At 48.2% G+C, this 26,426-nt stretch overlaps 2 protein-coding genes and 1 non-coding gene across 6 annotated transcripts in view; 2 read left to right on the top strand and 1 right to left on the bottom strand.

The window, feature by feature from the left end:
- Positions 1-603: 603 nt before the first annotated feature.
- The window catches only part of IFT25 (intraflagellar transport 25), a 63,550-nt gene continuing 37,727 nt past the window's right edge, over positions 604-26,426 (bottom strand). For 2 of the 4 annotated variants that reach the window (XR_014808237.1, XM_084965052.1), the window contains one exon: positions 16,993-20,139. Coding sequence is in view for 1 of the 4 variants with exons in the window: in XM_084965052.1 (XP_084821178.1) it covers positions 20,089-20,139 (51 nt within the window). In the remaining 3 variants the exon portion in view is untranslated. Of the gene's footprint in view, positions 1,932-5,436; positions 5,787-14,696; positions 14,868-16,992; positions 20,140-26,426 lie in introns of those variants that run through there. The other 2 variants (XR_014808236.1, XR_014808238.1) reach the window with 2 other exon arrangements.
- Positions 9,998-26,003, top strand: DIO1 (iodothyronine deiodinase 1). Its single transcript, NM_001001627.1, is given in 4 exon segments — positions 9,998-10,349; positions 18,998-19,141; positions 23,823-24,022; positions 25,921-26,003. Coding segments are annotated over 4 exon segments (750 nt in total). The 5' UTR covers positions 9,998-10,012; the 3' UTR covers positions 25,990-26,003.
- Positions 22,692-22,763, top strand: TRNAK-UUU (transfer RNA lysine (anticodon UUU)). Its single transcript has one exon. It is a non-coding gene; the product is annotated as a tRNA-Lys (tRNA).

Below are 26,426 nucleotides of genomic sequence, written 5' to 3'. Positions count from 1 at the left end.
GCTTTACCTGCTGCTTATTTCACCACCACTAATTTTAGCCTGGCTTCAGCAGGTATAAATTATGCCCCGGTCGAGGGCTGGGGGCACAGTAGGGACTGGCCTCACTCACCCCTGTGTCCCCTTACGGCATCTGACACCACCTTGACTATGGCAGGGCCCCAGTAAACGACTGAGTTGCACTGAGTAGATGAGAAACATTTTGCTCAGCTTTCAATCTTGGCTTAACACCTACACATCCTTCCAGATTTCAGTACCACTTCTTCCTCCTAGGGAAAGCCTGACTTCAACTCCCAGGACTTCTTTTGCGCCCATTGTTCCCTGTGCTTGCTTCTACCAAGATAGTGGTTATTGTTTGCCCATCTCTGCCAGCCTGTGAGTGCTTTGAGGATAAGGATCGGGAATGAACCTGGTCTCCCGGTCCCCAGGGTCGTTCCAGGGTTGGGCACGGAATAGTAGCTCACTGAAGGCTAACTGTAAAGTGATCAAGTTCTGGCTGTCTAAGCAGCATAAGCCAAATTTGCTCCCCACAAAAGGTGGAAACTGTGACTTTGGCCTCATCACACTGGGCCCTTATGTTCGGCTGGAATGACATCTGACTCCTGGTTATACACACATATACACGCAGAGTGTCTTTATTGCATTGACACCATAATCAGGCTTTATACAGGCAGAATCTCTAATTCACAGAAAAATCCAGCAAGCTTGAGGTGGTGATCCTCCTTTTACAGATTAAAAGGCTGAGGTTAGTGTATGTGCAGGGTGTTCTGGTTGAATATGTACCAGGAATGAATATGTACCAGGGTACTTTGGTTGAATATGTACCAGGAATTCAGGCACATAAGTGTATCAAAGACTTCTTATGCCCCCTGCCAGATCTTCTTGGCTTCACTGCTGCTTATTTCACCCCCACCAATCTTATTCTGGCTTCAGCAGGTATAGCTCAAGTGAGCTTCACCTCAAGTCCAACCCTCAGGCGTCTCATTTTCTTTCTGCATCAGGGCTTGTGTCTTGATTTAGGGGTCCCAGGACTGGAGGAATGGTTCGGCCCCAGGACAGGTGCAACCCAGAAGTGCAGGAGTGGGAAGTGGTTAATGCCTCATGGGACACCTCCTTGACCAATGAAGTCAACAGCTGATGAATACATGCTTCTCTCTTTTTCCCCTCTGATATCTCATTCAGCTTTCAGACTGTCTTGCGGGATCAAAAAATTGAAGGCCTTCGGAAGTGGCTAATTTGATCATGCATCCTTGCAATGGCTCTCCTTCCTTCCCTGCTTTACAATTCCTGCCCTTCACTCCTGATCCTTGCTCTCACACTTGCCAATAAAGTGTTCATAGGAGATAAAGGGCCCACACTAAGGCATGTTGGTACCAAGTGTGGCCCCAGAAAGCAGTCCTCAGGATGGAATTTTGGAACCTGACTGCCTACTAGTCAGATGACAACATCAATCCCATTGCTAGTGAGAAGTGTGTGTGTGGGGGGGAAAGAGGTGATGTTTCTTCTCTTGGAAACAAGTAAAAGTTATACTGATATATTAATTATAATGATATACATAACTTTTGGCTCAAAATGAGACAAGAATCAAAGATAACTATACTGTACACTGGTTTAACTAAAACATTGATTCTCAACAGGGACTGTTTTGCTCCCAGGGGAATATTTGGAAATATCTGAAGACTTTTTTTTTTTTGTGGGGGAGGGAAGGCCAGGGCATGCGTCCGCTTAATACGGGAATCACAGTTCCCAGACCAGGAATCGAACCTTGCCTGCAACAGTGAAAGCACTGAGTCCTATCCCTTAGTCCACCAAGGAACTCCCCCCCTTTTTAAAGACATTTTTTTTTTTTTTTTTTTTTTTTTTGTCTTTTGTTGTTGTTGTTGCTGTTGTTGCTATTTCTTGGGCCGCTCCCGCGGTATATGGAGGTTCCCAGGCTAGGGGTTGAATCGGAGCTGTAGCCACCGGCCTACGCCAGAGCCACAGCAACGCGGGATCCGAGCCGCGTCTGCGACCTTCACCACAGCTCACGGCAACGCCGGATCGTTAACCCACTGAGCAAGGGCAGGGACCGAACCCGCAACCTCATGGTTCCTAGTCGGATTCGTTAACCACTGCGCCACGATGGGAACTCCTTTAAAGACATTTTGATTGTCATGACTTGTGGCATGCTACTGGACAGGGTGCTGCTAAACATCCTACAATGTACAGGATAGTCCCCACAAAGAAGTATTACCTAGTCCAAAATGTCAAAGTTGAGAAACTCAGAGCTCAAATGTTCACAGTGTTGCTGCAGTTGTGGTGTAGGTCACAACTGCAGTGTGGGTTTGATCCCGGGCCAGGGAACTGCCACAAGCCATGGGTGCAGCCAAAAAAAAAAAAAAAAATTTGATTAATGTAATCCATTACATCAAAAGCCTAAAGAATAAAAAAAAAAAAACCACATGATCATATCAATACATGCAGAAAAATCATTTGACAAAAATCCAATACCCATTAATTACAAAAATTCTTAGCAATCTAGGAATAAAGGAGAACTTCCTCAACTTGGTAAAGAACATCTACAAAAGACCTACAACTAATATACTTAATGGTGAGACACCAGAAGCTCTCCTGCTAAGATCAAGAATAAGGCAAGAATAAATCCTATTGATTTGCAGACTAGCCCCCTGACATGGAAGGCAAAGAAAGAGCCCAAAGAGGAGTTCCCACTGTGGCTCAGTAGGTTGAGAAGCCGATTCATATCCATGAGGACACAGGTTCCATCCTTGGCCTTGCTCAGTGGGTTAAGGATCTGGCGTTGCCATGAGCTGTAGTGTAGTTTGAAGACTCGGCTCAGATCTGGCGCTGCTGTGGCTGTTGTGTAGGCCAGCAGCTGTAGCTCCGATTCAACCCCCAGCGTGGTAACTTCCATATGCTGCAGGTGTGGCCCCAAAAAGCAAAAGAAGGAAGGGAGGGAGGGAAGAGGGAAGGAGAGAGGAAGGAAAGAAGGAAAGAAAGAACCCAAATGAAGTGGGGAATCACTCCAGATTGGTAGGTGGCAGGGTGGCAGTTTTAATAAGCAGGGGAATTTGTGAGGCTTGTCTTGGCAGCCATCAGACAACTAGATCTCTGATCCTTCTCGCCATTATCCTGAAAGTTTATACGAGGGACTAAACTGTGGTCAGTCATGCATACTATTGAGATGGTCTCAATACCACTTTACTGTCTCAGGCTGCATCCTTGGGTATTCTAGCATGGGGAAGGCAAGTGGAACACACATTCCAAGGACACGGGAGGGAGTGAGGAGCGTCTGATTGCCCAAGTCCAGCTTACAGGTTAACCAGTGGTCAGGCCTCTTAGTAACCGCCTCCAAAATCCCCTCTCATCACTCTTTCAACATCATACTGGAAGTTCTAGCTAATGCAATAAAAGAAAAGGAAATAGGAGTTCCCACTGTAGCTCAGCAGGTTAAGAACTAGACGTTATCTCCTTGGGGATTCAGGTTCAATACCTGGCCTTGCTCAGTGGGTGGAGCATCCTGTGTTGCTGACAACTGTGGCACTGGTCACAGATGCGGCTCGGATCTGGTGTTGCTGTGGCTGTGGTATAGGCCTCAGCTGTAGCTCCAATTCGATCCCTAGCCTGGGAACTTCCATATGCTTCAGGTGCGGCCGTAAAAATAATTAAAAAAGAAAGAAAGAAAAGAAGGTTAACGTATACAGACTGGGAAGAAATAAATAAAGCTGTCTTTGTTCATAGATTACACAACTGTTTATGTATGAATGAATTGACCAGAAAACTACTGGATCTAATACGTGATTATTGCAAGCTTGTAGGATACAAAGTTAATACACAAAAGTCCATTGCTTTCCTATATACCAGCAATGAATAATTGGAATCTGAAATTAAAATGATACCATTTACATTAGCATCCCTCAAATGAGATACTTAGGCATAAATCTAACAAAATATGTGGAAGATCTATACAAGGAACACTTTCTGATGAAGGAAATCAAGGAAGAGCTAAATAAATGGAGAGATATTCCATGTTCATGAATGGGAAGACTCAATACTGTCACAATGCCAGTTCTTCCTGAAATAATCTATAGATTTAATGCAATCCCAACCCAAATCCCAGTAAGTTATTTTGTGGATACTGATAGACTGATTTCAAAGGTTATTTAGAGAGGCAGAAGACCCAGAATAGTTAGCACAATAATGAAGGAGAAGAACAAAGCTGAAGGACAGACACTCCTCAACTTCAAGACGATATAAAGATGTAGTAATCAAGAGAGTAGGATATTGGCAAAAGATTAGACAAATAGATCCAAGGAAAGAAGACAGAGATGTGAAAAAGAATACGTCTTTGTATAACTGACTTTTTCTTTTTTTTTTTTTTTTGGTCTTTTGTCTTCTTCTTTAGGGCCACACCCGAGGCACATGGAGGTTCCCAGACTCGGGGTCCAATCGGAGCTACAACTGCCGGCCTATGCTACGGCCGCAGCTACACTGGATCTGAGCCGCGTCTTCGACCTACACCACAGCTCACGGCAACGCCAGATCCTTAACCCACTGAGCAAGGCCAGGGATCAAACCCGCAATCTCATGGTTCCTAGTCCGATTCGTTTCCCCTGAGCCTCAGTGGGAACTCCCCATGACTGACTAAGGTTGTTCTACAGTAGAAATGAACACAACATTGCAAATCAACTATACTTCAATAAATTAAAAAAAAAAAGAATCTAAAAATAAAAAAAAGAAAGAAGATCGAGTCCAGAAAGAGACCCACACAAAAACAAGTCATCTGATCATTGACAAAGGAACAAAGGCAATACAAAGGAGAAAAGAAAGCCTCTTTGGCAAATGGCACTGAAATAACTAGACATCCACATGCAAGAAAAATGAATCTAGGCATAGACTTTACACTTTCACAAATATTAAGTCAAAATGGATTTTAGACCTAAATATAACACACAAAACTATAAAACTTGCAAATAACATAGGAGAAAAATGAGATGACCTTGAGTTTGGTGATGACTTTTTGATGCAAAACCAAAGTCACAATTTGTGAAAAAAAAATTCATAATTTGGACTTCACGGAAATTAAAAACTGCTCTGAAAAAGACACTGTCAAGAGACCGAGAAGACAAGCTACAGATTGGGAGAAAATATTTGCCAAAGACATACCTGATAAAGGACTATTATCTAAAGTAAAGAAAGACCTCTTAGAAGTCAAAGATGGAGTTCCTGTCATGGTGAAGCGGACATGAATCCAACTAGGAACCATGAGGTTGTGGGTTCGATCCCTTGCTCAGTGGGTTAAGGATCTGGCGTTGCCGTGAGCTGTGGTGTAGGTCACAGACTCGGCTCAGATCTGGCATTGCTGTGGCTCTGGCGTGGGCTGGAGGCAACAGCTCTGCTTAGGCCCCTAGCCTGGGAACCTCCATATGCCGTGGGTGTGGCCCTAAAAAGACAGAAAAAAAAAAAAAACAATCTGATTTTTAAATGAGCAAAAGATTGGAACAGACACTTCACCAAAGAAGATACAGATGGCAAATAAATATATTAAAAGATGCTTAACATCGGGAGTTCCCGTCGTGGCGCAGGGGAAACAAATCTGACTAGAAACCATGAGGTTTCGGGTTTGATCCCTGGCCTTGCTCAGTGGGTTAAGATCCAGTGTTGCCGTGAGCTGTGGTGTAGGTCGCAGACAAGGCTTGGATCCCCTGTTGCTGTGGCTGTGGTGTAGACTAGCAGCCGTAGCTCTGATTAGACCCCTAGTCCAGGAACCTCTGTACACCGCGGGGACGGTCCTAAAAAAAAAAAAAAAAGATGCTTAACATCATACTTTTTTAGGGAACTGCAAATTAAAACAAACGAAATACCATTCATTGCACATTTCTTAGAACAGCCAAAATTCAGAACACAGACAACATCAAACGCTGGTGAGGATGTGGAACAACAGAAACTCTTATTCATTGATGGTAGGAATACAGAATAGTGTATCCACTTTAATTTTTTATTTTTATTTCTTGTCTTTTTAGGGCCACACTGGTGGCATATGGAGGTTCCAGGCCTGGGGCTCTAATTGGAGCTGTAGCTGCCAGCCTATGCCAGAGCCATAGCAACACCAGACATGAGCCGCATCTTTCACTTACACCACAACTCAGGGCAATTCTGGATCCTTAACCTACTGAGCAAGGCCAGGGATCGAACCTGCATCCTCATGGATACTAGTCAGATTCTCTTCCACTGAGCCACGATGGAAACTCCAGTGCACCCACTTTAGAAGACAGTTTGGCAATTTCTTACAAAACTAACCATACCCTTACTATAAGATCCAGCAACTGTGTTCCTTGGTATTTACCCAAAAGGATTGAAAACTTATGTTCACAATGAAAACTGCCCACAGGGAGTTCCTGCCTTGGCAGAGTGAGTTAAGCATCTGACTGACTGCAGTAGCTCAGGGCCAGTTCAGTGGGTTAAGGGATGCGGCGTTGCCAGAGCTGTAACTCTGGTCACAGCTGTGGTCAGATTCAATCCCTGACCCGGGAACTTCCATATGCTGTGGGCACAGCCATAAAAAGAAAAGAAAGAAAACAAAACCAAACCTGCACACAGATTTTTTTTTTTCTTTTTTGGCTGCCCCTCAGCATATGAAGTTCCTGGGCCAGGGATCAGATCTGAGCTGAAGTTGTGGCATACACTGCCTCTGCAGGGATCAGAACCGAGCTGCAGCTGTGACCACACTGCCTCTGCGGCAACTGCATCTGTGGGAATACAGGATCCTTAACCCACTATGCCGGGCAGAGGATGGACCCTGCATCTCAGCGCTCCAGAGACTATCCTGCTGCGCCACAGAAGGAAAACCTGCACACAGATGTTTAATGGCAGCTGTCTTAGTCCATTCAGGCTGCTATAACAGAATACCATAGGTGGGGTGGATTATAAACAACAGAAATGTATTTCTCAGAGTATTGGAAGCTGAGAAATCCAAGATCAAGGTGGCAGTATATTCCGTGACCAGTGAGTGTCCACTTCCAGGTTCCTAAACAGACATCTTCCAGTGGTAGCACCACATGGTGAAAAAACAAGGGCATTCTCTGGGGTCTCTCTATCTCTCTCTCTCTTTTTTTTTTTTGTCTTTTCTAGGGTAGCATCCGTGGCATATGGAGGTTCCCAGGCTAGGGGTCCAATCGGAGCTGTAGCCGCCAGCCTACGCCACAGGCACAGCAACACAGGATCCAAACCACGTCTGTGACCTTCATCACAGCTCACAGAAACGCCACATCCTTAAACCCACTGAGCGAGGCCAGGGATCGAACCCCCAGCCTTGGGGTTCCTAGTCGGATTCGTTAACCACTGAGCAATGACGGGAACTCTTGGGGTCTCTCTTATAAGGGCACTAATCTTACTCAGCGCTCTACTCTAAAGACCTAATTGCGTCACAAAGACCCTACCTCCAGTTACTATCATTAGGGATTAGGTTTCAACATATGAATTCTTGGGGGTGGGGGAGACACAAACCTTCTTCAGTCTATAACAGCAGCTTTTTTTTGTGTGTGTGTGTGTTTTGTCTTTTGTTGTTGTTGTTGTTGTTGTTGCTATTTCTTGGGCCGCTCCCACGGCATATGGAGATTCCCAGGCTAGGGGTTGAATCGGAACTGTAGCCACCGGCCTACGCCAGAGCCACAGCAACGCGGGATCTGAGCCGCGTCTGCAACCTACACCACAGCTCACGGCAACGCCGGATCGTTAACCCACTGAGCAAGGGCAGGGACCGAACCCGCAACCTCATGGTTCCTAGTCGGATTCGTTAACCACTGTGCCACGACGGGAACTCCTATAACAGCAGCTTTGTTCATAGTTGCCAAACTTGGAAGCAACCAAGATGCTCTTTAGTAGGTGAATAGATAAATCAACTATGGTCATCTAGACAATGGAACATTATTGAACGCTAAAAGGAATGGGCTATCACGTCATGGAAGACAGGGAGTTTTCTTAGGTGCATATTACTAAGTGAAAGAAGCCAATTTAAATGTCTACATACTATGTGATTCCAATGGCATGATATTCTGGAAAAGTTAAAACTATGAAGACACGGAAAAGATGAATGGTTGCCAGGGGAGTGGGAGGGATGGAGGGTTGAAGCACAGAGGATTTTAGGGCAGCAAAACTACACCTCGTGATACCATAACGCTGGACACATACATCACACATTTGTCAAACCCGTAGATTGTACACCAACAGAGTGAACTCCAGGCATTCCCGTTGTGGCTCAGTGGGTTAAGAACCGGACTAGTATCCATGAGGACGCAGGTTTGATCCCTGGCCTCGCTCAGTGGGTTAAGGACCCATTGCTGCCGTGAGCTGCAGTGTAGGTCGCAGATGTGGCTTGGATCCTGGGTTGCTGTGGCTGTGGCCAGCAGCTGCAGCACTGATTCAACCTCCAGCCCAGGAACCTGTGTGCCACCGGCGTGGCCGTAAAAAGAAAAAAGAAACAAGAAAAAACAAGTGACACCAGGGATATGAGATTGCTTTGTACCTGGCAAAGTGCCATACATACAGGAGGGGTTATTAGGGCTTGAAGAGACCGGGGTTTGTAATTTGTAGGCACAGTGTGGGGCGTTTGCATTGAGATGCTCAGAAAGAGAACATTTTTTGGAGCTGTTTTTTCTTTCTCTAAAGAAAGTTAGTGTGATAGAGTCTGAAGTGGACATCGTTTTGAAAGTGGTAGCTACTTTCAAGTCATCCTCCCTCCACCCTGACACACAGGCATGAAATGCTTCGAGGGGTAAACCTAAGCTTTGTGAATTAACTCCTTGACAGATTATTAACAGCAGAACTGGCCTGAGGCCACTCCCCTTTCTGGGCCTCAGTTCCCCAGCTTAAAAAAAAAAAGTGGGAGCTCCCTTTGGGGCGCAGCGGAAACGAATCCGACTAGGAACCATGAGGATGTGGGTTCGACCCCTGGCCTCGATCAGTGGGTTAAGGATCTGGCGTGGCTGTGGCTGTGGCGTAGGCTAGCAGCAACAGCTCGGATTAGACCCCTCGCCTGGAACCTCCATATGCTGTGGGTGCAGTCCTAAAAAGACAAAAGACAAAAAAAAAAAAAGTTTAGATGTGTTCCAACTTTCCCACTCTGAGCGTCTATGATTCTTTTAGTTTCTCCAATGAGCCATGCTCTCTCTGGCTTGTAGTGCTTTGGACACATGGTTCCTTCCCCCAGGCCCCCTGTGCTCGGTCACCTGGTTTACGGCTTGCACTTCCCTCTTTCTGGTTTCAGCACAGACATCTCTTCCTTGGGGAGGGTCTCTTGATCTTTCTAAACAGAATCGGCTGCCCCTTCTCCAAACTCCCACCCCCCTCACTCACCCTCTGTCTCTGTACTTAATACACCAAATGATCATTTTCTGTTTACTTGCCTCTTTCCTGCTCTACACTACACCCTGCTGAGAGCAGAGAGGGTTGTGTTTACGACTCAATCCCAGGGCTAAGGGGAGGCACAGTCCCAGATTTCCTTGGGGATGTTCCCAGCCCTGTCTTCACCTTCCACACCCAAATCCTCTGAGGAATGCTTTGCCTCCAGAAATACCCACCCACCAGCTAGAAGCCGAGTAGGAAAAAATATCTTTCAGTAGTAAAAGAACAACTTACATTATTAAAAGAATAATTAACACTGGAACTTGCTTGCAACAGAACCTTTCTAAACAACGACAGAGTCCTTTTAAATGTGACCTTTCCAAGTTTTTGTTTTTAAAATGTCTCAGAGGGAGAATTTCAGAGCTGAAGTCTCCCAGCCCAAGTATCTCTCAAAGCTTAAGACAAAGAATTGGAAATGATCATTAGAACAGACCTTTAGCATCTGGTTTGGAATTTTCCATTCCATTAACAGGCAGGCGAACACCTTCTGTCCTGGTACCTTCCTCCTGTCCTGGTTGGCTACTGCTACCCAGCACCTTTGTTCAGCTCCGCCCCATGTGGCCTGGAGGTGGCCTCTCTGCCCACCGGCCTCAGAGCCAGCTCTGGCTGTGCCGAGATGGAGCTGCCCCTGCCAGGGCTGTGGCTGAAGAGGCTCTGGGTGCTCTTTCAGGTGGCCCTGCACGTGGCCATGGGCAAAGTGCTCATGACATTGTTTCCTGGGAGAGTCAAGCAGGACATCCTGGCCATGAGCCAGAAGACGGGCATGGCCAAGAACCCTCACTTCTCCCACGAGAACTGGATCCCCACCTTCTTCAGTGCCCAGTATTTCTGGTTTGTGCTGAAGGTCCGATGGCAACGACTGGAGGACAAAACTGAGGAAGGGGGTCTGGCCCCAAACTGTCCCGTGGTCAGCCTGTCAGGACAGAGGTGCCACATCTGGGACTTCATGCAAGGTCAGGAGGGTGGTCCAAGCTCAAGAGGTGCTTGGACTCGGGCGCTCAAGGGAGGCGGGCAGGTGGGTTGGAAAGTCCAGGATGCTGCTGCTCCCACAGATCCTTGTTGGCTTCTGGTCCCCTTCCTGCTTCTTGAAACTATGACCTCTTCTGGCTTCTCTTCTTCTGAGTGGCCTCACCACCTGCCCTGACACTCAAATCACAGACCAGCCACCCTGGCCGTCAGCTCCTCCAGCACCGCTCTTACTGCGCCGTCGCTTTGCCTGGCAGGCTCTTCACCCTTTCTGCCTAGTCCCTCCTGTTCATCCTTCAGACTTTTGCTCAATGACATTTCCTGGGACAAGCCAACTCCGACTCCTCCGGCCTCTGTTACTCCCCCCTCTGTGGTTAACATCCTAAACCGTTCTTTATCACACCCGTCGTGGTTTGCAGTTATGTGTATTTGATTAACGTCTGTCTCCTTCACTAGCCGGCAAGCGCTGTGCGGGTGGAGACCACCCCTCGAACCCACGGCCGCCTCCTCCTGGCTGCGGCTGCCTCCTGGCAGTGGTTCAGTAAATATTTGTTGAAGATCTCGCTCTCTTTTTTCCAGGCAAATCAGCTCTACTTGGATTCTTAAAGACCCCTCTGCTCAGTTTTCTCTTTTGTCCTCATGGGAAGCTCCTCCGCCTGCCAGGCCTTCTTCCTCCCGTCTTGCCCTCTCTTCCCACCTAACTTGTGAATGGCTTGTGAACCCTTCCACAAGCACTCCCCTGGCCCACTGGCACCCAAGCCCAGAACCTCCAGCAGCGCCTCCCTCCTCTGCATGTGGGATGAAGTCCTGGCTCAGCCTTGTGTGGAGGTCTCCCTGACGGACGGCAGTTTGGCTTCTCAACTTCACCGACAGGCTTCCCCTCAGGCTTCACTGCCTCCAGGTCAACTGCTGGTCCTTGTGCTTTCCCTTGTCGTTGCTTTTGCTGGTGGTGTTGGTGCTTCTTCTCTGTGGCCAACATCTGAGTTCCCCACATTGTCAGGGTCCTTCTCTCATGCCTCCCTCTGCGAAGCCCGCTCAGATCCCTACAGCAAGGCCCACTCTCTTTCCCTTCTGAACCCGTGGCTCTCCGTGTGCCGCTCTCCTGGACACTGTTCCTTCCTCCCCAGCATCTGGCTGCCCAAGCACAAATGTTAACCTCCTGCTCAGTGGGGAGCCTTGGGACAGGGTTGTGTCTGATTCACCTCTGAATTCTCAGAGTCTAGAGGCAGCTAATAGAGTAGACAAGGTCCCTGAGGCAGCAGGCTCATCTAGTGGCTTTTCAAAGCGTGTTCTTGGGAACCCAAATCCCACAGATAAGCTTTATGACAGAGTTCCCTGGTCAAAATAGTTTGGGAGATGCTGCACATTCTGCTCTCCTCCTGGGAACTCATCGTGCACATGGACACGGAAAGGCTCTGAGAGGATTTCCCTGGTGGTTCAGTGGGTTAAGGACCCAGCATTGCCGCTGCTATGCTTGGTTCACTGCTATGGCATTCATTCAATCCCTGGTCTAGGAACTTCCACATGACATGGGCACGACTAAATAAATAAATAAATAAATAAATAAATAGTTTTTAAAAAGAGAAAGAAAAGGCAGTGAGAGGCCTAAAGCTTAGAAAACAAAGTTTGAAAAAACTTGAACACAGCACCGACTAATTTTCTTAATACACACATACAACTTCCCACTCTCCACCAGGGGAACATCCTGTCATCATCACATTGGTTCCAAAGAACACCCTCTGATCCAATCCTCTTGTTTGAAAAGGGAAATGGAAGAAACTAGGAGCAAAGGTGACAGAGCCAGTAAGTGACTAAGTCAGAGCCAGAATCAGGGCTTCTTTTTTTTTTTTTTGTCTTTTTGCCTTTTTGCCTTTTCTAGGGCTACACCCACGGCATATGGAGGTTCCCAGGCAAGGGGTCTAATCGGAGCTGTAGCCACCTGCCTACATCAGAGCCACAGCAACGCAGGATCCTTAACACACTGAGCAAGGCCAGGGATCGAACCTGCAACCTCATGGTTCTTAGATTCGTTAACACACTGCGCCATGAAGGGAACTCCCAGATTTGTTTTTTCAATGAACCCCAACAGCCATCCATGAACACCTCCTCTGAGCCAGACCCTCAGCCAGATGACAAGGACTCGGAGTTAGGTAAGAGGAATTTATAGTTCCACAGAATAGACAGATATGGTGGTTCCCAGGCTAGGGGTCGAATTGGAGCTACAGCTGCCAGTCTATGCCACAGCGACGCAGGATCCAAGCTGCATCTGCAACCTACACCACAGCTCACAGCAAGATCCTTAGCCCACTGAGTGAGGCCAGGGTAACTAGTGAGATTCGTTCCTACTGCACCACAAAGGGAACTCCCGAGAGAACAGTCTTAAAACTCCCGAGAGAACAGTCTTTAAATTGGCCACTGGAAAGTGAACAGTTAAATAAGCAAGGAAATCCTGCAAATGGGCCATCCATGAGGCAAGTTGGCTTTCACAGCTCTAATCACTAGATGACCAAAATTCAGCAAATTAGCCTGGTCCCATCACAGTACTTGGTGCGAGGTAGACACACAATAGAGATTAGCTGTTATTCTCATTGCTCTTATCAGTGATCACTTACTGCCATGTTTGTTGAATAAATAGAGGTTATTTGTGCACTATGGTTTTATTATTATTATTATTATTATTATTATTTTGTCTTTTTAGGGCTGTACCTGCAGCACATAGAGGTTCCCAGGCTAGGGTTCGAATTGGAGCTGTAGCCACTGGCCTACACCACAGCCACAGCAACACCAGATCCGAGCCCCGTCTGCAACCTACACCACAGCTCACAGCAACGCCAGATCCTTAACCCACTGAGCAAGGCCAGGGATCGAACTTGTGTCTTCATGGATGCTAGTCAGATTTGTTTCTGCTGAGCCATGACAGGAACTCCTGCACTATGGTTTAAAACCATGAACAAAAAACCTCTTGCCCTTCTCTCTGATAGAAAGATTCTTCCCTTTCGAACATCGAAAGTCTTATTTGTTCTTCAAGGCCTAACTCCAGGAAACCTTCCAAGCCCTGCAGGCAAAATTCATAGTTTTAGAGTCTCCCTGTCTCAGCAATGACACAGATTTGGTTATTACATCTGTCTGTTCTGTGGAACTATAAATTCCTCTTACCTAACTCTGAGTCCCTGTCATCTGGCTGAGAGCCTGGCTCAGAGGAGGTGTTCATGGATGGCTGTTGGGGTTCATTGAAAAAACAAATCTGGGAGTTCCCTTCATGGCGCAGTGTGTTAACGAATCTAAGAACCATGAGGTTGCAGGTTCGATCCCTGGCCTTGCTCAGTGTGTTAAGGATCCTGCGTTGCTGTGGCTCTGATGTAGGCAGGTGGCTACAGCTCCGATTAGACCCCTTGCCTGGGAACCTCCATATGCTGTGCGTGCAGCCCTAGAAAAGGCAAAAAGGCAAAAAGATAAAAAAAGAAAGAAGCCCTGATTCTGGAAGGCCTGGAAGCCCCTTTAGATAATCTAAAGCAACCCTTTCATTTTTCAGATGCAAAGGCCCAGGAGGTAAAGGGCTTGCTCAGAGTCACACAGAGAGTTCTTACAGAATCAGAGCCAGAACCTGAGGCCTCTGACTCTCAGCTAGTGCTTTCTGTTATTGAACAAAACAACAGAAGCTCAGAGAAACTCTCAGCCACCTGTTATCCTCTGCAGGTACACACACATGCACACATGAGACATGTGTACACTCTCAGACACACATGCACCCAGAACATGAACCGGCATGTTGTGTAGAAGGCAAGTCCAGATGGTTTGTTTTCTTGGCACCTGTTCCTCTGAAAGGGGATTTATTTCAGCCCTTATTTAAATATTCTAAGATCTTGCCAAGTACACTTATGAGGGATCATCTAGTAACAACAAACGGGCTTTCTCTGCTGAGAGAGCCTGGCGTGGGGGTTCATTTACTGGGTTGGGGGTCAGCCAATAAGTTACCCAAGGTGGGGTTCAAGTCTAGTGCTACTTGAGAGTTGTTTTCCCACTTATACAATCAAGCTGGACGTGACAGTCTTTGTCCGCAGTGGTGCCCCCTGCACTGTGGCCTGCAGACCTGGGCAGGGTGCCAGCCCCTAGCACAGCTACCCCCTCGCACCCATTCTTCCTCTCTCTGCTACCAGGAAAGCAGGGAACTGAGCTTAAACTTTGCCCTCCATACTGATCACTGCCCCCAGCCACCCTATAAATAATTAAACAAGTGGCTCTGTTTCTACAGGGTCCTAATCAGTAGATGTTGAAATTTTTTATCTAATTAAAACCAAAATTCCAGACAGCTCATATTTATCACTGGTCCTGACCTTAAATAGCCTCAGTTCTTATCTGAAGGGTGACTCCCTGAGGTCACTGGAGGCCAGGGGCCTGCCACTTGGCCATGTCTGGCCTCTGTGCTTCTGCTGCCAAGGCCTGGGCAATCCTGTTACGTGGGTCAGATGCAACCAAATGCTTCCTCGGGCCTCTTATGGGGAAATCTGTGAGACAAGGACAAGGAGAACTCTGTATCTCCAGAGAAACCGGCCCGCTTTCTCCTCATGGACTGAAAAACGAGAAATACATAAGCAGTCATGCTTCTCCCTTTACCTGGCCACCTGGAAACTCAGAGTCAAATATTAGCTCCATTACAGTGAATGCATGGAACCTGTTGTATGCCTCCCAGAGCGCCATGGTTTTTAAAAAAATTTTTTACGGGAGTTCCTATTGTGGTGTGGTAGAAACAAATCCGACTAGTATTCATGAGGACGTGGGTTCGATCCCTGGCTTGCTCAGTGGATCGGGGATCCATTGTTGCTGTGAGCTGTGGTGTAGGTCAAAGACTCAGCTCGGGTCTTGTGTTGCTGTGGCTGGAGCATAGCCTGGCAGCTGCAGTTCCAATTTGACCCTTGCCTGGGAACTTCCATATGCCGCCGGTGCGGCCCTAAAATGCAAAACAAATACATGTGTAAGCTGCTTCAGATCCTTTGCAGAAGAAGGTGAAGGAATAATTAACCAAACAAATCACAAGCCAAGTTTAGATGCCCTCTACTCCTCATCCATCAACTAGTCCTGCCGGTTCTAGCTTTTCCCTTCTCCACCGCACACACATTAGCCCAGACTCCCGTTATCTCTCATGTGGATTTCTCCAGCTCCCCCATAACTGCTTCTGCCCCACTTCTATGCTCATCCTCAGGAATTTCGCCACCGAGCAGCCAGAGTGATCTTCAAGTGTATACTGATCATTTTCCATCACATGGCCTACTGTAGCCGTCAGAGTTCAGGCTCGCAAGCAACAGAAACTCACGCTGGTTGTCTTGGTCACACACATATACACATACAAATACAAAGTGTATTAGAAAGACATTGCAGCCTCCACAGAATCACCCACAACTGGAGCGCTAGGCCTGGACCATCTTTTAGCATCAACAGTTGGGCCTGGAAGCTGTTGGCACTGCAGTTGCCATGGGAATCCATCACCCTTGTAGGATTCCACCATCTCTGATGGGAAACGACCACTGGGCTATGGATGAATTCTACAATCCCACTAACTACAGAATCGAAATAACTCTATGGGAGGGCCCAATCAGCCCAGCCTGGGTCGCTGCCTGTGCCCTGGCTGCTGGGAGCAGAAATTGCTTTTATAGAACAAGGCTGGGCACACTCCCCCATCAATAGTATATAAACTAGGGACTTCCAGATAGGAAGGAGGGCTAGAGGCTGGGCAGCCAAAATTACAACAAATACCCACCATCCTTGCTTTATATCTCCATGATATCCCCTTGCATCTGGGGGGAAAAAATCCAGATTCTTTACCAAGGTGTAGAAGAACCTGTCTGCCTTGGCCCATACCTACCGCTCCCATCACATCTCTCATTGCCCCCTGGCCTGGCTCCGGTCACAGTAGCCTCGCAGGTCCTTGAGTGCACCAAGCGCTGTCCCGCCTTTGTACATGGAGCCCCTGTGCCTGGAGTGTCCTCCTCATCCCTCTGCCCACGGCTGGCTCTTTTCTGTTTCTCAGGGTACATGACTTCTCCTCAGAGGCCTCCCTGACCCCCCTGTCTAAAGTAGGTCACTTCTTCATAGTCTCTTTTGTGACACACATCACAATTTGAAATTACTTCATTGATGCCCTCTCTCCCATTAAACAGACCTCGCATTGCATGCAGGCGGTCTTGCTCTCTGCTGAGTCCCCAGTGTGTGGCCGAGAACTTTGTCTGTTATGAGTGCTGAATAAATGCTTATAACGGAATGAGAGTGAGTTCGGAGGAAGGGATCTGAGGAAGCTGGAGGAACAAGCCCTGCTCTCAGGGACAATGCGTAGCCTCGAGGGTACAGTCACTTAAACAGGCCATGTCACAGTATGGGACCCACCACGTTCTAACAGGTGTACGGTAAGGTTCAGCAATGTCGGGTCTGCTCATGAGTAACCACAGGGTGCCGGCAGCTCCCTAGAGTTACCCCCCATTTAGGCTCGGGGAGTTATGGGAGGTCCCCAGCCAGGGCTGGCTTCACAGGCATGGGACCAGTGAAGCCCACAGGGTGGTGCCACCTTCCGAAGGGGCTTGGGGTTGAACGCTTTGCAGTAGCTATCTTGAAACTCTTAATAGTTTTATTTAATGTGCATTTTGTAAGAGACACCTATGAGGACAATGGAACATGCCTCGGGGACTCGCAGCCTTGGCTCCCACAGGATTCTGCCTCCCACAGCCTCTCTGTTCCCCCCAGATTTGTTCTCCAAGGCCCACTCTTCCCCTCCTAATGCCCCGGTCTATCCAACCTCCTTCCTACTCCCACCCCATGACTGCTGCCACCTTCTGGCCCCAGAGATGGCCTGGATCCAGAGATGGGAACGGTCAGGGTCAGGTGTGGGCATCCTACAGTGTCTCATAGCGGGGCATGGGAGGCAACCACCCCCAGCCTGGGCTGACAGCATCGTGGAGCAACTTGGCAAGTGATTGGGGATGACCTGGTAGGAGAAGCCTTTTGTTCCTATGCCCCCATCAAGGCACCTAGTCTATCCCTGCCCAGAGGTTGCAATATCCTGTGGGTTAGGGTGATGGGCAGGTGGGAAGGTGATATGTCTGGCTCAGTTTCTATGTTCCTGGCCAGGGCATGAGGCATTGGTCTGGTGGCTACAGGGAAGGAAAGCTGGCATCCAGTGGCCACAAGCACACATACACATGGGCACAGAGTTTAGGGGCTCCTGAGTGACTTGTGAGGATCTGTATCCACCCTATGAATAGCCTTCTGCCCAGGGTGGCTTATGACATTAAATAGAACCCCACCAGGTCAAGGGAGATACCACAGAAGGAAACTTGGTATTTTTCTATTTAATAGCACTTTCCTCCAGTTTTTGAAGAAGAGGCCCCGCATTTTCATTTTGCACTGGCCCAGCCAATGTCACCACTCTTGCTCCCATGCTTCATTTTCCTTTGTGGAGTCCCCTCCACTCTCTCCTTCCCCAGCTCGGGGAGGAAATGAGAGCTAAGAATAGACAAGATTACATCTATTGAGCACCTACTATGGGCAGGCACCATTTCAAGCCCTTACCTGTTTTTTGTTTTGTTTTGTTTTTTGTGTTTCTTTGTTTCGTTTTGTCTTTTTGCCTTTTCTAGGGCTGCTCCCTTGGCATATGGAGGTTCCCATGCTCGGGGTCTAATCGGAGATGTAGCCACCGGCCTATACCACAGCTCACGGCAATGCCGGATCCTTTACCCACTTAGTGAGTCCAGGGATCAAACCCAAAACCTCATGGTTCCTAGTTGGAGTTGTTAACCATGGAGCCAGGACAGGAACTCCAAGCCCTTATCTGTTTTAACTTATTTGATCCCCAGAACAGTCCTATAAGGTAAGTATTGTTACTCTGTCCATTTGTGGATGAGGAGATTAAAGTGCTTTGAATGGAAAGAGCACCAGATTGAGAGTCTAGAAACCAGAGTGGTAATTTTAACTCCATCACTGACCTGCTGTGTGACATGAAGCAAGTTTAAAAAGCAGGGGGAAAAAATCACCCACCTTGTGGGACACTGAGCACATCAGTGATAGAATAGATGTGTGTGCCTAGCTTATAAACTGCATGAAAGAGACTCTCCTTGTACTTATTTGAATTACCACCCAGCGAGTGCAGGTGGTCCACTGAGACTGCCTGATAGAATCCCCTCATTTTCGAGAGGAGTAAACTGGCTCCAGCCTCTACTAAATCATGCTCTCTAGGCTTCTGCCCCACCACCACCCCGCGGTGTGACCTGCCTCCATTTTAGAGGGGAAATAAAGGAAATAAAATGAAAGCAGGAGTGAAGATGGTGCTTGAAAAAGAGGAGTTCCCATCGTGGTTCCCATCGGAAACGAATCTGACTAGTATCCATGAGGATGCGGGTTCAATCCCCGACCTCCCTCAGTGGGTTAAGGATCCGGCATTGCCCTGAGCTGTGGTGTCAGTTGCAGATTCAGCTCGGTTCTGGCGTTGCTGTGGCTGTGACATGGGCCAGCAGCTATAGCTCCCATTTGACCCTTAGCCTAGGAACCTCCATGTGCCAGGGGTGCGGCCCTAAAAAAGACAAAAGAAAAAGAAAGAAAGAAAAAATGCCACGTATTGATTATTGGTTGATGATGGTCCCATTTGTTTTAGGCAACAGGCCACTAGTGCTAAATTTCGGAAGTTGCACCTGACCTTCATTTATTTTCAAATTTGACCAATTCAAGAGACTTATTGAAGATTTTAGTTCCATAGCAGATTTTCTCATCATTTACATTGAAGAAGCACATGCATCAGGTAAGAAAAAAGATCCCCTGCCTCTATCACTTCCCTCCCTCTCTCTCCTCTTTGCTCAAGTTTGGGGGTGGGGGGAAGGACAGGAGGAGAGAGGAAGACAGCGCTATTCACTGAGAACCTACCATCTCCCAGGTCCTGCTAGGCTTACCCACCACCCGCTAACTCACAGTCTGTGTTCTCAACAAGGCACACAGAGCAGAAAACCTGGGGTGACAGGTCTAGCATGGAGAGTATCCAACATTCTGAATGGATCTATAGGGAAATCCAGGGCGAGGAGCTAATATGAGTACAATTACAAAGACTTTAGACCTGAAAGGTCACAAGTGAAAATGGCAGCTCTATATCTATTTGTAAAATCCATCCTAAGACTGTCCCAGGCTCAAAGGAACATTGTGCTGCATCTCCCTCAGCGGTTCCCAGGCTTTGGTGGGCACCAGAAGCACCCAGAGGGCTTGTTAAAATGGCCTGCTGGACCCCACCTCAGAGTTTGAGTTAGATCTTGGGGTGGGGCCTGGGAATTTGCATTTCTAACCAGCTCCCGGTGGTCCTGAAGCTGTAGACTGGGGGCCACACTGAGAACCACTGCTCTGGGCCAGCTTTTACCTGGGGCTGGGATCCCTTTGGCTCCTAAGAGGCGATAACTCATCTCCATCACTTCATGGGAATCCCGTTCCTCTGCTGCACAGCTCTAATTGTGAGAAAATCCTTACGCTGGGCAGTCATGTCCTTCCCTGAAACACCTATGGCTTGGTCTAAGCACCTTGGACTTTGCAAGATGGTCAGACACATCTCTGTCTCCCTGATTTTCATGGGGACTGAACCCATGAGTTTGGCCCAAGTCTTAAACCCAGAGATTGAAGGCAAGGAGGCTTATGTGGCTGAGCGGAACGAGCATTGTTTACTCACCCACCTTCCCGTAAGATGATCGAGGCTGTTTTGATCACCTGTCACTCAGCGCCTGCCAGAGTCCATGTCCCAGAGTCAGAGCTCAGTAAAAGCTGGGAGAATAAGTGAGTGTTTCGGTCAGTATTAGCCTTGCTGGCTTATCCAAGTGTAGTAAGTGTAGAGATTGTTATTACTTAGTTATCAGCAAAGCTGGTTCAGCAGTGCTTTCCCAGGTGTGGTCCCTAGAGACATCTGGGTTGCTTGTTGAAAATGCATATTCCAGAGTTCCCACTGTGGTTCAGCAGGTTAAGAACCTGTCTGGTATCCATGATGATGTGGGTTTGATCCCTGGCCTTGCTCACTGGGTTAAGGATCTAGCATTGCTGCAAGCTGCAGCGTAGGTCGTGGATGTGACTTGGATCTGTCATTGCTGTGGCTGTGGTGTAGGCCTGCAGCTGCAGCTTTGATGTGGCCCCTAATCTGGGAATCTCCATATGCTGCAGTGAGGCCCTAAAAAGGCAAAAAAAAAAAAAAAGCATAGGGTAATAGGTACATGGAGGTTCATTACACTGTTCTCTCTGCTTTTATGTTTATTTGAACATTTCCAAAATAAAATTGAAAGTAAAGAGCATAGGTAACAGGAGAGCAAAGGCAACCACAGTGTGTCTCTTTGTCAAATACCCCTTTGGGAGAGCAGCAGCCATCAAGTAAAGAAAGGGAGCTGGCACCCCTACAGGTGGCTGTGGTCTCCACGGCTGAGAAGACCACAGAGGTGATGCCCTGATGTCCTCAGGGCTGAAGCTCTGCCAAAGCTGATGTAACTGTGGGGGCAGCGCTGCTCAGTCTCTAAAGTGAAAACACCCTAATCCCTACACCACTGGAGGACCCCCCCCCCACCCCCGGTGACCTTATTAAGATGCTCAGGCTCAGCAGGGCTGAGGAGGAGCCTGAGACTTAGCATTTTTAACCAGCTCCTCAGATGATGTTGAGGCTGCTGGTCCAGGAACCACATTTGGAGTAACCAGGTCATAGAGGATTCAGCTTTAATCTCTCAAAGAACAAACTGCAAACTTCAAGAAGGGTTGGCCGTCACAGAAATTATTTCTGGTCCTGATAACTGCCTCCTCCCCCATTTCTCCCGGAATCAGATGGAGCAGATTTAACCCTTTCCTGGACCCAGTGCTGTTCCCCTCAAGCCACTGAGGAAAGGCTTCCTGTCCCAGTCCTGACGCACACCGGTTTCTGTGCTGGGTACCCTCTCTGCTGTCCATTGCTAGTTTGAGCGTTTCTTCCTCCTCCCCATCCCCTTCCCCAGGGTACCTGCTTCATCAGACAGAAGTAGGTAAGGCCTGAGCCTCAGAATTAAAGAGCACACCGAAGTTCTGTGGTGCAGCAAGTTAAAGATCCAGCATTGTCACTGCAGCAGCTTAGGTCACTACTGTGGCTCAGGTTAGATCCCTGGCCTGGAAACTTCCACATGTCATGGGTGTGGCCAAAAAAAAAAAAAAAAGAGGAATTAAAACGTACAAAGCCATTGTCCACCAATTCTAGGAGGTCTGGGGTCTGGGACCCACATCAGTTGGCTTCCTTTTTTTGCACACAGCTAGTGTTACAACATGTTTGTTTGTCTAGTAAATCATGGAGAAGTATGCAGAGTGGTGGAAAGCACACAGAGTTTGTAGTTTCATACCTGAGTGGGAGTCCTAGCTCCATCACGTCTGGCCATGCGACCTGGGCAACCTACCTGCCATGCCCACTTCCGTGCCACTAAAATGGGATCATCACACCTATCTCACAGAACAACTCTTTCAACAGGGTTTAACAAGCACCTACTATGTGCCCAGCCCTATGCCGGGCCTAGGGATATATAGAGATGAAAGGTACACGCAGTTCTTGTCTCCAGGGAACTCACAAAGATGGGAAGGCTAGTCACCATGCCTCTCGGGCCTCCTCGTTCTCAGGGGCAGGGTAGGGACGAGAAGCCCCGCTTGGCCTCCCACAGAGGCTGCTGTGAACTTCCAGTGAGCTAATGGATGGACAACACTGACCTTCTAGACATAATACACATAAAGTCTGATGTTACTGTCATCAGCAAAGATTTGCTCTCTTGAGACAGATAATAAATACTTGAAACTGTAGCCAGGCCCTTTTATCTTGGTGTGAATTTCTCCTGAGAGCTGGATTTTCTTAGGGGAAGGTTTCAGAGCAAAGAGAACTTTGAAACATGGAGGAGATAGAGCCAGTTGTGCTAAGAGACTTCAGTAACTTACATTACCCTGGGAAGCAACTATTATTGTAAACGCAGGCTGCGTGGCTTCTGAAAGAACCTATGACCACATTATCTGGGTTCCAATCTTCCCAGATGCAGGACAAGTCGAAGGGCAAGGCCAGCAGCAGTTTACAGTTCCTTTTTCAACCTGTGGGTCCATTAGCTAGTGAGTACCGTCTCCGGTAGGTAAGAACTCATCTACGACTAAGGATGTTACTCATTCGTCATGCATTGCGTGTGAAATACCAGCTATGTCTGGTATCAGTTTACTACGGTACTTTGTATTTTGATTGTGTATCAAAACATAATTGTGTTGTGTTTAAATACAAAAGTGAGGCTAATTGAAAATCCCCTTCCAAAAAAAAAAGAAAAAGAAAAATCCCCTTCCAGGGGAGGTCCCTGATGGTTTAGTGGTTAGGACTCAGCACTTTTACTGTTGTGGCCTAGGTTCAATCCCTGGTCGGGGAATTGAGATCCCCACATCAGGCTGCTGCATGCCACAGCCAAAAACAAAAAAGGAAAGAAAGAAAATCCCCTTCCATTTAAAGTTAAGCAGCCTTGGATTTCCCATTGTGGCTCAGCAGGTTAAGAACCTGACATAGGGTCCATGAGGATGTGGGTTCAATCCCTAGCCCTGCTCAGTGGGTTAAGGATCTGGCATTGCTGTAAGCTTCAGCATAGGTTGCAGATGAGGCTCAGATTCCACATGCCTATGGCTGTGGCTGTGGCTGTGGTGCAGGCCGGCAGCTACAGCTCTGATTCGACCCCTAGCCTTGGAAATTCCATATACCACAGATGTGGCCTAAAAAAAAAAGAAAGAAAGAAAGAAAGAAAGAAAGAAAGAAAGAAAGAAAGGAAGAAAGAAAGAAAGAAAGTTAAGCAGTCTTAAATGGGTTTGGTTTGGGGGTATCATCTCCAGAGCAAAGTGTAGAACATCTGCAGTATAGAATGAAAACTGGCTTTTTTCCCCCACCTGTTTGTTATTGGGGGCAGTCAGACAAAAACCTGCCAATATTTTTTAAGCAGCTACCATGAACCAAGCACGGTACTGGGAATTCCGTATGAGTTATCTCATGCAAGCATCATAGCCATCTGCAATGTAGGTTCTGTTAAACCCATTTAACAGATGAGAAAACAGAGAATTTAAAGAGACTTAAAGAGCTTGCCCATTATCACACAGCTGAGCATGTCAGGGAAGGCTTCCTGAAGGAGAGGGTGTTACAGCAGTGATTCTCAACTGAGGGTGATTTTTGTCCTGCAGGGGACATTTGGCAAGGCCTGAAACATTTCTAAACCTAAAGGCAGGGGGACGCTACTGACCTCTGGTCTGGAGAGGCCAGAGAGGCTGCTCAACACCTTACAACACATAGGACGGCTCCCACCACAAAGAATTATCTAGCTCAAACTGTCAACAGAGCCAAAATTCAGGTGTCCTCCATCTGGGACCCTCAGTTACAAGTGGGGGTGGGTATTTAGCCTGCAAGAAATGTTGCCTGTGGGGCCTGCTGCCTGGCCCTTCTCTTCTAGATGGCTGGGCTTTTAAGAACAACGTGGACATCAAGAATCACCAGAATCTCCAGGACCGCTTGCGGGCAGCCCACCTGCTGCTGGACAGGAGCCCCCAGTGCCCCGTGGTGGTGGACACAATGAAGAACCAGAGCAGTCGGCTCTACGCGGCGCTGCCCGAGAGGCTCTATGTGCTCCAGGCGGGCAGGATCCTGTACAAGGTGGTGACCTGGGGCAGGGAGCCCAGGGAGGGCAAGGGCCAAGAGAGGGCTTTGGATCAGGCAGACGGGCATTCAAATCGCTGCCCAGCCATTTACCAGGCCCGTGACCACAGGCAAGTCCTTTCCCTCTTGGAGCTTCTGTTTCCTCTACTGCAAAATGGAGCTACTGGCCCCCACCCATGGGGGATGAAATAACACACAAGCAAGCCCCTAGATTTTAGGCCAGAAGTGTAGCTTCCAGGCTGCCTTCTGAACCCCGAAGACTGGCCCAGCCCTGGTTTGGGTTGAAGCTGAGAGAGAATGGGGCTTCCATTTCATAAACGACGCTCAGAGAAGGGAACTCACATGCCCAAGGTCACACTGCACAAGGCTCTGATTTCAATTCTCAGCCCTCTGGGATGGGATGGCAGTGGGAGGGTCTGAACCTGGAAGGGGGTGTAGAGGCCCGAAGAGAACCAGCTCTGCAGTCTGGAGCTGGAGATGCTGAAGCAGGAATTCAGGACAGGAATTAAGTCCCGGTTTCTTTCCTGGTGATGGTGTTCCCCTTCCAAGCTTCAGCCTGGTGAGGGCGAGGGAAGTAAACACAGCCACTGACCCCGTGGGTATTGTTAGCCTCCTCCGAGAGGACGATAACTAAGTTTTGTGGCTGCTGAAGGGATTTAAGCCTTGGCGGGCACTGAAGCCCAGCCATGTGTATGCTCTCTGTTCACGGGTCAAGCAGCCAACAACCTGCAGATGAGTCCTCAGGGCGCTGAGGGTCAAAGCATGAGGATTCGGGTCCTTCTTCCTTTCTCCTCCCCTGAGACACGCTAGGAAGGTGGCGTGGGAGAGGTGAGCTGGGTACCAAGTCCCTAGCCTGGCTCAGGCCCTGTGCAAGTGCTGAAAGCCCGAGCACGGATCTAAGATGACCCATGCCTTACCTCAAGGTGCTCCCAGTTGGGGCGGATGAGGAAGAAACGAGAGAGTGTCACCGAATCCCGATGCCCTGACACTCCAGGGCAGGGATCAGCAAACCTTTCCTGTAAAGGGCCACATAGTAAACATTTTTGACTTTGTGGGCCAAAATGCTTCAGTTCTGCTGCTAGAGCACAAAGAGAGCACAGATGATCTTTAAACGAAAGCGTGTGAGGCATCAGGACAGATGTGGCTCTCAGACTGGAAATTTTCTGGACCCTGGGGAAGGGCAGGCATTGTGGCTTAAAGGCTAAGGAACCACCCAGCCAAACACAGTAAGTGAAAACCATTGCAGATACAGGGGAGAGGCTAGGCAGAGGCACTGAGGCATGTCGGGCAGGATGCGAATGGAGAATTGGGGGCATTTCCGTTACAAAAGGCCCATTTGGGGCCAAGGAGCCTGGCTTCTGTCTTAAAGCAAGAGAGAGCCAGTGGAGAGTTTTGAGCAGGGAAGAGGCACAACTGGATCTGTACTTTAGAAAGATCATGTCCTATTGGGTGAAGAAGGGACTGGAGGGCGTGTGGCAGCAGCTGCCCAAACAGGACACGAAGAGGTTCGAACTGAGGCTGTGGGATTGGAGAGGCGGAGGTGGTCTGATGCAGAGTGGGCAGGGCTTGATGTGAGAGTGAAGATAAGGATAAGGCCAGTCTGCAGAAGAGAAGCTTATTTGTATAGACCCCTTTCCCCTTTCTCTTTTTATTCCTGTTCACGTTACCCGCTCCGGTTTTCCTCCTGCTTCTCTATCCAGTCTCCTCATTAAATGTGGGGGGCACTCTGCACACTCTCTCTTGTGATCTGATCCACCTCATGGGCCTCTGTCCTCCGTCCTTGACTGCACCCTCTTGACGACGCCCACAAAGACATTACCAGCCCAGATCTCTCAACTAAGCTGTAAACTCACATTTTCCTGCGAGTTGGAAATGCTGATTCATTTCTTTTGCAGGGTAAACCTGGCCCCTGGAACTACCACCCAGAAGAAGTTCGTGCTGTTCTGGAAAAGCTCCACAGTTAATCTGGACAGATGCCCCAGTTCTAGGTGCCAAACAGGAGGGCTCCTAAGGCTTGGCTCGCCCGCCATCCATCCCGGCTGATGTTCACCTCTTGACCTGTGTCCCCAGCTGAATCACTGGTCAGGATCTTTCTGATCCAAGCAAACAATTGTTACAATGCGAAAACGAAGCAAGCTGAGGGCTAGAGAAGATACGACTCCACACCGCCCCCTCCAGGGAAACCTGTATATTGCACATCTCAGCGTGAGAGTAGGTCCTCCCTGGGCTTACTTAGGAGGGGTGGTCTCTCTCCAGCCACTTTGCTATGGCATTTCTTAAACAAAGTAATTTCATTTCACCAAGTTTGCCATTTATGGAATTGATCACTTAAGACACTAAACTGGTTTTCAGCACTAAGCATGGGAGATCTCCGGGTGTTTAGAGAGTGATGAAGAATTTA

The sequence above is a fragment of the Sus scrofa genome, chromosome 6, assembly GCF_054392235.1.
Source record: "Sus scrofa isolate SSC_HxYL_T2T_F1_AM1 chromosome 6, Sscrofa_HxYL_maternal_Yorkshire_Landrace_v2.0, whole genome shotgun sequence".
In the NCBI taxonomy this organism is placed as follows: domain Eukaryota; kingdom Metazoa; phylum Chordata; class Mammalia; order Artiodactyla; family Suidae; genus Sus; species Sus scrofa.
This window is presented reverse-complemented; position numbering and strand designations above follow the sequence as displayed.